At 42.5% G+C, this 12982-nt stretch overlaps 1 protein-coding gene and 1 long non-coding RNA gene across 2 annotated transcripts in view; one reads left to right on the forward strand and one right to left on the reverse strand.

Annotated features, from left to right (window-relative positions):
- The window catches only part of LOC139076651 (uncharacterized), a 52741-nt gene that overhangs the window by 6211 nt on the left and 33548 nt on the right, over window positions 1–12982 (forward strand). The window lies entirely within an intron of this gene.
- Window positions 1–12982, reverse strand: part of TTN (titin) — a 269108-nt gene that overhangs the window by 4167 nt on the left and 251959 nt on the right. Inside the window, exons 335-346 of the mRNA XM_070580292.1 lie at window positions 12374–12967; window positions 11956–12243; window positions 11554–11853; window positions 10794–11096; window positions 10064–10366; window positions 9379–9963; window positions 8955–9260; window positions 8540–8839; window positions 7326–7901; window positions 6920–7225; window positions 5949–6542; window positions 77–5820 (exon numbers count right to left, since the gene is read on the reverse strand). Of these exons, the coding sequence (XP_070436393.1) occupies window positions 77–5820; window positions 5949–6542; window positions 6920–7225; window positions 7326–7901; window positions 8540–8839; window positions 8955–9260; window positions 9379–9963; window positions 10064–10366; window positions 10794–11096; window positions 11554–11853; window positions 11956–12243; window positions 12374–12967 (10199 nt within the window). The remainder of the gene's footprint in view (window positions 1–76; window positions 5821–5948; window positions 6543–6919; window positions 7226–7325; window positions 7902–8539; window positions 8840–8954; window positions 9261–9378; window positions 9964–10063; window positions 10367–10793; window positions 11097–11553; window positions 11854–11955; window positions 12244–12373; window positions 12968–12982) is intronic.

Consider the following 12982-nt stretch of genomic DNA (forward strand, 5'->3'; position numbering starts at 1 on the left):
TTTCTTTGGGAGATGGGGATGAGGGAAGAGGTTACTTTTTAGAAGATGCAATTAAGGGACATTTAAGACTGGTTACCTTTCCATCTTTTGTCCAGATGACAGTTGGCCGGGGTTCTCCGGTAACCTTAACTGCAAATTTAGCAGTGCTATCTGAAGAAACGGTTGTATCCTGTAGCCCAGTAACAATTACTGGTTTCGAGGAAATTGGTTCCGGAGCTTTTGGCTCAGTTTTCTTGGTTTCTGTTGACTCAGCAGTTTTCTGAGCTGTTTTCTTGGTTTCTGTCGACTCAGTGGTTTTCTGAGCTGTTTTCTTGGTTTCTGTCGACTCAGCAGTTTTCTGAACTGATTTCTTGGTTTCTGTTGACTCAGCAGTTTTCTGAGCTGATTTCTTAGTTTCTGCTATGCTTGATACCTGCTCATGGATACTCTTAAAGGCTTGTCCCGTAAACTGGAAGTTAGTTTTGGAACTTCCACCTTCACCAGAAATCTCACAAACGTATTCTCCACAATCGGATTCAGTGAGGTTATGGATTTTGAGCTCATAGGTACCATCTGCCGAATAATGAAACTGGAAATGTCCATTTTCCCTCAGTTTCTTGCCATCTTTATACCAGGTGACCTCTTTTGCAGATAATATACTACTTTCGACTGCACAGGTCAGCTTTGCAATGTCTTTAGAAGCTTCTGCTTTCAGGGACTGAGTTATCCTGGGTGGGGCAGAGACAGGGAGCTGCTGGAGTTTCTCTGTTGCTGTGGGTTTTGTCTCTGTTGGTGAGACAGCTTTTGGGTGAGAAGTCACTGGTTCTGGGGATTTCACTCGTTTTGGAGACTTAACTCCTTCTGGAGATTTCACCCGAGGCTCTGGGGATTTGACTCTTGGTGGTGCTGTCACAGCCTTTTCGGTCACCCGGGCCTTTTGAATAGTCAGGGTAAACTGTGCTGCTTGCTTCCCATCACTGTTCTCCACCACCACGCTGTAGTTGCCCTCGTCGGAAGCCTGGACTGAAGAGATCTCAAAGGTCGATTTGTACTTTGTGGTGGTCACTTGGTGGCGGGCGGAAGTACTGATCACTTGTCCTCCACGCAGCCAGGTCACAGTTGGTACTGGCTCACCATCTGTATCACAAGAAAACCTTGCGGACTCGCCTTCATAGACAGTTATGGACCTTGGCTTGGTTAGAATTCTTGCTGCCAAAGTTGTCTTGATCTTTCTGTGTGTGGATTTTTCTTCCAGCGACTTTTCTTCTATTGCAGCGCTTTTCATTTCTGCAGATGCATGGTGTTCATATGATGAGAGACTTTCCCTTGTCTCTGTCATCTGTGATTTCATTTCCCTGACTGAAGAAGAAGCTTCCATCTCAGATGTTTTCTTAAATGAAGACACCGCATATGCCTCTATTCTTGTCAGCTCAGGGAAAACAGATCGGGGGACATCTTCGTCTCTGCGCTGGGAAGCATAGGTGGTGTAATCCCCTCCCGTTACGTCCAAGGTCGCATAGTCAGAAGCTTCACCTTTGTAGTTGGTGCACACAGCACGGTATGTTCCACTGTCATCAATATGACAGTCCAGAATTTCCAGGGTCAGTACCCCACTCATGTTGGTGTAACGAATCTTACTGCTCTCTTGGAGTTCTACACCATTATGGTACCATTTAACCTCGGCAGTTGGCTTAGACTGAACGTTTAAGATAAAACATGTATTTTGGCCACATGGTACCCTGTGGGAGCGCATTCTCAATGTGATTCGAGGGGCATGGTCCAGCGTAAAAGGCTGCTGAGTCAAAACTTCATACTTCCTTTCTGAGGTCTTCTGAGTCTTTAAAGCAGCTTTCATGGACTCATACCTGGAAAAGATATCAAATCTTGCAGACCTCTCAAATCTTGAGAGAGACCTCTCACTGGACACGGGGCTGGGGGAGCGGGGGCGAGTTCTCTCTGGAGTAGGAGACCTTCTTTCTGTGTCATCTTCATATTCGTCTTCATATTCCTCAGCCGGCTGTGGACGTCGCCGGATCAGCTCGGACACTGGCCTCATTAACTCAATGTAAGTTGGAGACAGGGAGCGCCGTCGTCTCAGCAGTCTAGACACAGATGAGGATGTCTCTCTTTGAGCATGTTTTGAGATTTCGTATTCTTCCTCAATTTCTGTTATTTCTGTCACTTCTCTCTGTTGTCTTGATTTCTTTCTAGACTTTTCTTCCTTTGATATGTGGTCAAGCTCGCTTTTGTATGCTGAGAGACGCTGGGTGGTAGTAACTGGACGAAGCAACTCTTCATCCTCCTTCTCAGCCATGATCCTTTGCCGTTGTTTCGGCTGTCTATAGGAGGCCAGGGCATGCCGTTCATGCAGTTCCGCATAACTTGTACTAGTCTCAGCCTTCACTGGGATGTGATAGGTTGAATATCTGAAGTCTTTTCTTGTTTCCTCCGTCCTGACATGAGCTTGTGGTGAAGAGTAACGCAGACTGGATAGCTCAAAACGTGGAGGGCTTCGGCTTGGGGGTGAAGCTGAGAAACCTAATTCAAGCTCTTCCTCAAGACGCAACCTCTCTTCTTCTGTTCTTTTCATTGCCAAGTAGTCATCAATGGGCAAGAGTAATTCTTCATCTGAGATGTCACCAAGAGAACGTCTTCTCGGTCTGTAATAAAAGTAATAATCAGGAGAAGGTGTACGCCGGCGTGCTGGTCTCACCATTTCAAGATCATCTTGAGACAGTTTGGGAATACGCCATCTAGGTCTGTATTGATCTGTAAAGCGTGGAAGAGGCATCACGTAGAACTGTTCCCATCTTGAAAGGCGGATGCGCTTGGGTCTTTTCTGTACAACTCTGTCAAGTTTCCCAGGCATTTCAAATTGATCGCGTATCTTTTTGTACCATTTCATGTCAGACATAGGCACAAACTGCTTAATGTGTTGGTCTTCTTCTATGGTAGTCTGCTTGTACTTGCGTGGCTCTGGTACCTCATAAGGCATACGGAGTTTTCTCTCCTCCTTCTTTTCTTCCGTCTCAAGTCGGAATTCCCCTTTTACAGTCTTGGTGCTTATAGCTGGTTTGTAAAGGATGGCAGCTTCTCTCAGAGCCTCTTGGGCTACCTGTGTCAGTGGCACACTTTCAGTTCCAGAAAGAATTTCAGCCATTCTTAGTGTCTTGTCAATTTGCCTTTGTACGTGTCGTTCGCGCTCCTCCTTGCTCTTGTATTCATGTTTGACGTACCTCAGGCGTTCCACTTGTAGGTGAGCCTGGCAGCTGGTAGATCCTGCTGTGTTTGTGGCTGTGACCCTATAATAACCTGTGTCTTCAGGCAAAGTATCCCTGATGTGCAAAGCATAATAGTCCAAGCCTTCGTGGATAATTTCAATGTTGGGCCCAAGGGACAGCGGCTGACCGTCTTTCTCCCATTTTAGCGTTGGTGCAGGGATGCCAGACACTCTGATCTCGAAGCAGACACTTTGGCCTTCTTGGCATTCTGCGTTTGCCAGTAGCCGTTTGAACATGGGTCTTAAGGTTGTATCTGTTGGAGGTGGGTGTGGGGTTACAGTCAGCTTTGCTTTACAGCTGTCTTCACCATATTTGTTCCTTGCGACAACAGTATACTCAGCATCGTCTTCTAGAGTTACACTGCTGATTGTTAATTGGTAAAGACCCTTGTCAGATTCAAAGGTGTACTTCTTGTCATCATCATCTGGTTTGATTTTCTGACCTGACTTATACCATGTTACACGAGGCTCTGGGTGGACGGTTATGGTTACTCCAAACCGGACATTTTCACCCACATAAGCTGTCTTGTTATAGAGAGGCAGGGTAAATTCTGGTGGCCTTTCTAGGAGTCTCATCGTATCAGTTCTGCGCTTAATTTTCTTCATAGTTCTACGGCAGTAATAGTCATAAACTTCTCTCACACCTTTAACAAATAGCTCTGCATAAGAACTGTCTTCGCCATAGTCATTGACTACTTTGCATCTGTAGGTGCCGTCATCGAATTTGGTAATATGTTTGACGTACATGGTGGCCACGCCATCTTCATAGGTGATTTCATATTTCTCACTGTTCTCCAGCTGTCTGACACCAAAGTACCAGGTCACTTGGGTAGACTGATCATAATTTTCAATTTTGCATACATATTTGACATATCCTCCTTCTTCGCCAACTGCATGCATTATCTGCCCAGAAACTGGGCCAATTTCAATGGATGCTACTTTAACTTTAGCAACACTCACTCCCTTCTGAGATCGAATTGCACCACCACAGGAGATCCGGGCTGCTGATACAACCATGTTGAGATCTTTCTTGATCAGGGTGTGATAGTAACGCCGGTGTTTTAATGTTCTGATAACTTTAGTACTGACTTTTTCTGTCTTCTGCTTCAGCCATGGGTGCTGGAGTGCCTCAGATGCTGTCATGCGAGATTTTCTCTCTTTCACCAACAGCCGGTCAACAAAATCCATGGCTTCAAGGCTAATCTCTCTGAATGCTTCTTCATCAAAAGTAAATTCAGCATTCATGATGTTCTCAATTATCTGTTGGTTAGTTTCAGCCAGGAATGGATTGGTACCACTCAACAGCACATAGACCAGTGTTCCAAGTGACCACATGTCTGTGGCTGTGCTGACAAGATCATGGTGGTGGACTTCAGGGGCATAGTATTCAGGGGCAGTGAACAGAAGCCTAAAGTTGTCCCCTGGCTTCAGCTGACGGGCTTGACCAAATTCTATGATTTTAATGACGGAGCTCCTTCTTGTTTGGTAAATGATATTGTCTGGCCTAATGTCAAAGTGTCCAATATTATGACTATGTAAGAACTCAAGTGCTTCGCAGACCTGGCGGACATAACTTACAATTTCTCTTTCATTAAGTTCAAAAGCACTTGTGTTAATGCGTTCAAATATGTCAAGTCCTGATATGAACTCAAAGATCATGACTAATTCTTCCATGCTTTCAAATGATTCATGGAGGTATAAGATGTTTCTGTGCCTAGCGATGTTTAGGATGGAGATTTCCTTCTTTACCAAAACCTGATCAGTCCCTTTGACTTTAACAAATTTGGCCATATATGTCTTCTTTGAGGAAGTTTCAACACAACGGTGGACGATTCCAAACTGACCACGCCCGAGATCTTCGGCAATCATATATTTCTCATAGAGCTCCTTGGTTGAAGAGTGAGATGCTTTAGTCATGGAAACTTCTCTGGTTTCATCTACCTCTTCATCATAGTTCATAGCTCTGGTCTTATCTTCTTTGGTTATAGTAGGTTCTGAAGGCTCAGAAGGCTTGCTCAGGCCGAATTTATTTTCAGCTATGACACGGAACTGGTAACTTGTTTTTCCAAATAAGTTGATCACGGTATAACGGGTTTCTCGGGCCTGTCCTACACGGATCCATCTTTCTGCAGTAGTTGCACACTTTTCAACAATGTAGTTGGTGATTTTGCTGCCGCCATCAGAAGCTGGCTCAGTCCATGTTAAGTTGACAGAATCTCGTGAGACGTCACTAACTTTGACTCCTCTGGGTGGGTCAGGAACATCAGCCACATCCAGTTCAACTGTCTTCTGATCAATTCCAAATCTGTTTTTAGCACAGACCACATAGAAACCAGCATCTTTTCTCTCCACTCCATTGGGGAAAACAAGTGATGTGAAAGATCTTGTGACAATAACTTGGTAGTGGCCATTATTGTCAATGAGATCTTGTCCTTTCTGCCAGGTGATCACAGGATCTGGTTTGCCACTGAAAGGGATCTTGATGCTGACCACCTCACCTCGGAGAGCGTGAACTGCTCCCATGCCTTCAAGAGTTTTAGGCAAATGTATCTTAGCTGGAACTGTATCAGAATAAAAGAAGAAAGAATAACATTTAGCAATACCTAACAGTATTTAAGTGCAACACCTCCCCCCTCAATTAATAACATGTCATCTAGCACCAAATTGGTGTTTACTAATTTGTTTTTACCTTCCACTTCCAAGGAGGCAGTGCCCGACACAGATCCCCCTTGGTTGGTAGCTCTGACTTGGTAAACTGTGGCATCATCATCCGTGACAGCTGCAATGATGAGCTGGTGGTAGCCACCCTTAAACTCCTGAATCCTGTACTTTAATCCATCTGCAATGATTTCTTTGCCTTGTCTGTACCATTTCACAATAGGTTTCGGGTGACCAGTAACTTTGCAGACCAAAGTAGCATTGCTCTGATATCTGACATGTAGATTTCTGAGTTCCTCTTTAAAGTGTGGTGCCTGAATTGGGACATCAGATTTGGGAGTGACAGGTTCTGATATTTCACTCCATTCGCTTTCCCCACCTAGGTTTTCACATTTCACACGGAACTCATATTCAAGACCTTCAATAAGGTTTTGCACTGAAAAGACGGTTTCTCGAATTTCATCTGTTGTCACAGCAATCCATTTATTCTGCTTCTTCTCACGCTTCTCAAGGTAGTAATTTCTAATCTTTGCACCTCCATCACTGGCAGGTGGCTTCCAAGCCACAACACAAGAATCTTTTGTGACAGCAGTAATCGTTGGTTTGCTGGGAGCACTTGGCTTTTCTGTTTAAAAGAAACAAAAAAGATTTGCGTTATGAGGTGAAACAAGCAGCTTTATTAAAAGCTTATTTTGTAGAAATAAAATGTTAGGAACCCACAGTTCTATTAAGAATAACTATTCCATAAAAATGAAATTAGTTACTTTATGCTAAAAAACTTATCAAAACACAAAGTTTCTTTTTAAAGAAGAAGGGGATAGGGTATATATTTGCCCTTTTAGATATGCAAAAATTCAATTTAAGTGAGATAAAAGGCGCTTATACTTTATCTGAATCTTTGCTATTTCCTTGCAAAATTTCTTTGTGTTAAACAGAGTTTTATGTAAAGATGAAATTTTGCCATATGAAGATTGTAGACATTGTACAAGAGATTGTACTCACCAAATGGACTCTTAATGATCACAACCGAGGGGACCTCCAGAGGGTCGCTGATGCCGAAGGTGTTCTGAGCTGAAACCCGGAAGTAATAGCCAGCATTTTCTGTGAGGTTCACAATTCTACAGGTTGTCACTGAGATGGCCGAAGACACCAATTGCCATTCAGCCCCTTCCTTGGCCTCACATTTCTCCACTACATAATTGGTGATCCAGGAGCCTCCATCATCTGCAGGTGGTTTCCAGCTGATCACCACAGAGTTCTTCAATAGAGCTTCAATCACAATTGGTCCTGTAGGTTTGTCTGGTTTATCTGTTGGGCGAAAATACAATTATAGTGGTTTTCACAGTGTATTTCCCAAGATCTTTTTATTCTTTAAAAGTAAAAACCACTGAAAATGAAAATAAAATACCTTGTATTTCCACATCAAGGATAGCATCAACTGTTCCGAAAATATTGCTGAGCTGAACTTTGTATTTCCCAGCATGAGTTTTACGTTGGACATTCTTCATGACGAGATGAGTATAGTGCTCCGTGTTTTCAATAGTAATGTTTTCTGAGTTTTGCAAAAGTTTCTGGCCATGGAACCAAGTGATGGCAGGTACTGGACGACCAATGTACATAACATGAAGTCGAAGTGTTGAACCCACAGCACCGTAGTATTTCTCTTTCAGTGGGTAACCAGGATGGAACTGTGGTGTTGCTTGCAAAAGAAGCTTACTACTGGTTTCTACTTCTCCAACCTCATTGGTAGCCATGCAGGTATAGACACCTTCGTCTTCTTGTTCCTCTGTCATTACTGTCAGCGTATGTGTGCGTCCATCTGAAGACATTTTGTACTTCCGGCTTTGTATGAGCTCCTTACCGAATCGGTACCATTTAATGTCAGGTAGAGGCCTCCCAACAATCTGGCATGAGAGTTGAGCAGCTTCACCCAATTTGGTGGTAACATCCTTCAATTCTTTGCGTACTCCCGGGGCCTCTCCAGCTGAAATATATGAAAGATTATATTAATGCATTATTATTTCTACTGCATCTTTAATCCTCTGTCTTTGTATATCAGGAATGAATTTATCCTGTTGACTAAAACTTTATTAGATACCATAATTTACATATGAGTCTAATTCTTAAAAACTCTTCGCAGTGATTGGGGGTCATATAGAAAATAGAGATTCAGCGAGCATATCATCACATTATTATGAGAATGGCTTTTTTCTGATTGGGAGGCATTAACAATGTATGGGGTTTTGGGGAAGTATGAGCTCTCTCTATAAATCTGTTGTATCTTTGCCCTTATTTAGGTTCACTGAAGTGGGGTACATTTGTTGACCTAAGTCTTGTTAGGAAGTATTAAAAAAACCCCATTACATTCAAGGGAGAAATTGCTCTAGGAAGATGTTCAGTTCACTGCACCTAACATCTGCTGAGGTTATGTGCTTAGAATGACTTCCTGTAGAATATAGTATCAATTATTCCCTGAGTGTGCATTGCCAAAGGGAGTGATTTCTTTCCAAACACTTGCTCTCCAATAAAGCTTTCTGGAGATCTACTTAGTATACAGGAAGAATTAGCCTTAACATGTTGCTTAGTTTGTAAATCATAAGCAGAGAACTAATGGCTACTTACAAGTTAGTTTAGTCTTTACAGACATAGCGGTTCTTCGAGGTCTGCTAAGTCCAGTCTCATTCTCAGCAAAAACCCTGAATTCATATTCAGTAGCTTCCAGCAAACCCCCTATCGTGAATTGCCTATCCTTGATGCGGTCCTTATTGCTCTTCTTCCAGGCACTGTCTCCAGACTGTCTATATTCAACCCAGTATCCAAGGATTTCTTTGCCACCGTCACATTCAGGTTTCTCCCACTGTAGAGTGACGCTATCTTTGGATATTGAAAGAATCTCAAGTTCTCCAGGTTGGCTTGGCTTATCTGAAATGTTTGAGAACAATTGAAAAAGAAATCAGCTTTACTGTTGAAATAGAAGAGAAAGACCAAAGATGGCTTGCCTCTTTGATTCTAACCCCTTTGGAAACTCTCTCCTTACCAAATGGATCTTTGCAAACAACTGGTTCAGAAGCAGGGCTGGTCTCGCTTAGGCCAACATCATTCTGTGCAATGATGCGGAACTGATATTCAGCATCAGGAACAAGCCCAGTGACGGTGTACATTGTGGTGGTTATCTGAGTCTTGTTGTGTCTGACCCACTTGTCAGTTGATGTTTCCCTGCGTTCAATGTAGTAGCCTGTAACTCGAGAACCACCATCGTCTTTGGGCCGTGACCAGGACAGGCTGACAGAGCTCTTGGTCACATCCAGTACTTCTGGAGGATTGCTTGGAGGCTCCGGAGGGTCTAGGAATTATAAGTAGAAAACACACATGTGTTAGAGTACAGTCCCAAATCTTGTAGGCTGGTGGCTTTCATTTCAAAACAAAAGAATTGTAAAATGTGTGGTTGGAAGAGCACTTACTCAGTGGTGTTTTTGGTATGACTGGTTCCTCAGATTTCAAGGGTTTGCTAATTCCAAACTGGTTTTCAGCTGAAACACGGAAATGGTACTCTACGTTTTCTTTGAGGCCTTTTACCACCAGAGATGTACCTCGGACTCTGGAATCAATGGTATACCAGGCAGATTTAGGCACTTCTCGTCTCTCGAGGATGTATCCCAAGATGTCAGCACCACCATCATCAGCAGGTGGTCTCCAGCTGACCCTTACAGAGCGAGCTTGTATGTCGTCGTATTCAAGTGGCCCTTCTGGAGTGTTGGGGTTTCCTATCACCCTGACCTTGATATAAACAGCCTTTTTGCCACATTTGTTTTCCAGAACCAGGTCGTAAGTGCCAGAATCATCTCTGTCTGCTTCTTTGATCACAAGCTCAGTGTGCGTTTCAGATGTCGCAATCATGGCACGCTTACTAATATCTTGGCCTTCCTTGGTCCATTTGCATATTGGGAATGGTTTTCCTTTAATTGGTATGGTAAGTCTGATGACTCCACCTTGTCTTACAAAGATACCTTCCTGGTATCTTTCATCTAGTTCATAATCAGGATATTCTGGGAAAAAAGAGAGGGTTACAATTCAGCATTTTTTTTTTTTTGTAGGCAATAAGTCTTAAGGCAATTATAGCAGAAAGTAAATGATCATATGTCTTACCAAGCATTTCGGTGACTTTGACTGTTCCTGGTACCTCGGCGGGCTCCCCAGGTCCGCCAGCATTACAAGCTAGGACACGGAATCTGTACTCAGCGCCCTGAGGTAGGTGTGTTAGAGTATACTCCCGAATCTTGGTTGGGGTGGTGTTACATTTGGTCCATTCATGTTGATCTACTTTTTGCATTTCAATCAAGTAGCCTGTGACTTTAGATCCTCCTTCATCTTCTGGAACACTCCAGGCCAGGGAGACTGATGTCCTTGTTGTATCAGTAACTCTTGGGTTTTGAGGCTTTCCTGGAGGAGCTGGGAATAAGAATAAGACCATAGCATACTTGTTAAAGTTGCTGCAAAGCTGACAATCAACTGTGCTGCCTAACAAATTCAGTGAGTTGTGGAAATATGGACTGTTTGTATTAGAATATTTTTCATTTTGTAAAAATTCCATTCATTTTATCAATTAAAAATACTTAAAATTAAAATTAAAAATATAGTTCTTCCCTTTTCCTCTGTCTTAAATGTGCTTTATGATCACTCCTACTATCTTACATTTATCTACAGTTTTTAAAGTGCTTTTAGAAATATTAACTTGATGGAAATATTCTATATTTTGATTGTGAGGGTCGTTACACAGTGGTACATTTTCCAAAACTTATAGAACTATATAAGAAGAGTGAATTTTACCACATTAAATTATACCTCAGTAAACCTGATTTATACAAAACATATTTACCAATTGGATCCATGGCAACGATGGGTTTGGAAGGACGACTTGGTTTTCCAGTCCCTCTTGCATTAATGGCTGTGACACGGTGTTCATATTCTAAGCCTTCAATAAGGCCAGTGGAACGGTACCGTGTCATGGTTACTGGTACTTTATTTACGCGGACCCATCGATCTGCTCTCACTTCTTTGCGCTCCACAATATATCCAGTCACCTGGGAGCCACCATCATCCTCTGGTGGATACCAAGTGAGTGTCATGCCATCACGGGAGACATCAAATATCTGTAATGTTTCCGGAGGTCCAGGAATACCTACAGCAAGACAGAGGGAAACACAACATGGCAATATGAATAAATTAAAATAAAGACTCATAGATTTGTCTGTGTCTTAGCTTTTTAAACAGTATATGACTCTTGAGACTTTTTCCAGTGTTTTCATTTTTGTACTTTTCTTGCTGTTCCTCATTTTCAATTCTATAAACATTTATTAAGCATGCACTCTTATTTTTTTTCTCACTATAGCATAGCTAGTCCTTCCTGCCTCCTTTCTATCTATCCCTCCATAACTCTCTCCTTCTTTCTTTCATTAAAAAAAACAATCTATGTTGAAAACTTCCAAGAAAAGGAGGTTTAGAAATCTTAGGAAGACCCTAGGGTTAATTTTGTGACCTATTTTTACTTATAGTAGGGCATATTAAAAACAAATCTCTTTTTTGTTAACATTCCGAATCAGAGATGGGGAGAATGGTGGAAGGGTCTGAGGACTTACTGATGCTGCTGCGACATTCTATGACCTCAGATTGCAAGTAAGATCCAATCCCGAAGCGGTTGGTTGCAGCCACACGGAACACATACTCATTTCCTTCAGTGAGTCTGGTAAACTTAAATGTCTGTCTAGTCACTGATTCAGACACTGGCAGCCATCCTGGACGATGGGCATCACGTTGTTCTACCACATAGCCACTCAGTGGAGCACCACCATCCAATTCAGGTGGTTCCCAGGAAATGGTAACTGAAGTAGCTTCAATTTCATCAATCTTGATAGGCCCAGTTGGTGGACCAGGCTTGTCTGTGAAAGAAAAAGAAATTCAGGAAATTAATTTTCACTTCAAATTAAAATTGGGAGACTGAACACCAACAACTTGCTTGTGTCTTTGTCACACATCCTTACCAAGAATGATAACTTTAATAGTCTCTGAAGTAGTTCCAGTTACATTCTTCAATTCAAGTGTGTATTCTCCAGTATCTCTGATAGTGGTTTCACGGATGGTTAATTTAGCTACTTTAGTATGAGTTTCAACTGTGACACGGTCTGATTCTCTTAGTTTAGAACCAGCAAAGAACCAGGAAGCAGCAGGAGGTGGGCGACCAGCGATTGGTATCACCAGCTCTACTGGTCTGCCCGCTGGGACATGGATGGTCTTTTGAGGCATTGTGGAAAGATCGATGGTTGGCAACACTATGAGAAAGAAAGTAGGCATTTATTCTTAAGCATTATTTCTAATGACAAAGTGTCATGAATTCTGAATGTTTTCTTTATTTTGCTTTACTGTTATTGTTTTTTTTTTTTTTGGTGATCTGGTACATACCTCTGAGATCTTGTACAGTAACGGCTGTGACGATCTCTCTTGGTTCTGACACGCCTTTCTCATTTTGTGCCCTTACTCTAAATAAGTACTGTTCACCTTCATTTAAGGAAATAACTGTGTGCTCTAGGACTGTGGGTTTTAAGGTGGCAACCTTCATCCATCTCTCAGTGCCAGCTTTGCAGGCCTCGAGAACATATCCAGTGAGTCGGCTACCACCATCATAGAGTGGTTTTTCCCAGGCAAGACTCACAGTTGATTTGGTGACATCCACCACTTCTAGCTTTGTAGGCACCAAAGGCACTTCGGAGACTAGAACTGCATCAGATGTTTCACAAGGTTCTCCAATGCCATAGATATTTTCTGGCAACACTCTGAAATAGTACATGCATCCTTCTACAAGTCCAGAAATTCGGTAAAGTGTCTTGCTGCATTTGGTAGTTACTGTTTTGAATGCTCTCATGGCAGCTTCACGCTTCTCAATAATGTAATTGTTGACAGGAGCTCCACCATCAATTGTGGGAATTTCCCAAGTAATGGTCACAGAATCTCTGGATACTTCCTTAACTTTCACTGAAGGACAAGGACCAGGAGTATCTGAAAAACAGAATG

The sequence above is a fragment of the Equus przewalskii genome, chromosome 17 (assembly GCF_037783145.1).
Source record: "Equus przewalskii isolate Varuska chromosome 17, EquPr2, whole genome shotgun sequence".
NCBI lineage: Eukaryota > Metazoa > Chordata > Mammalia > Perissodactyla > Equidae > Equus > Equus przewalskii.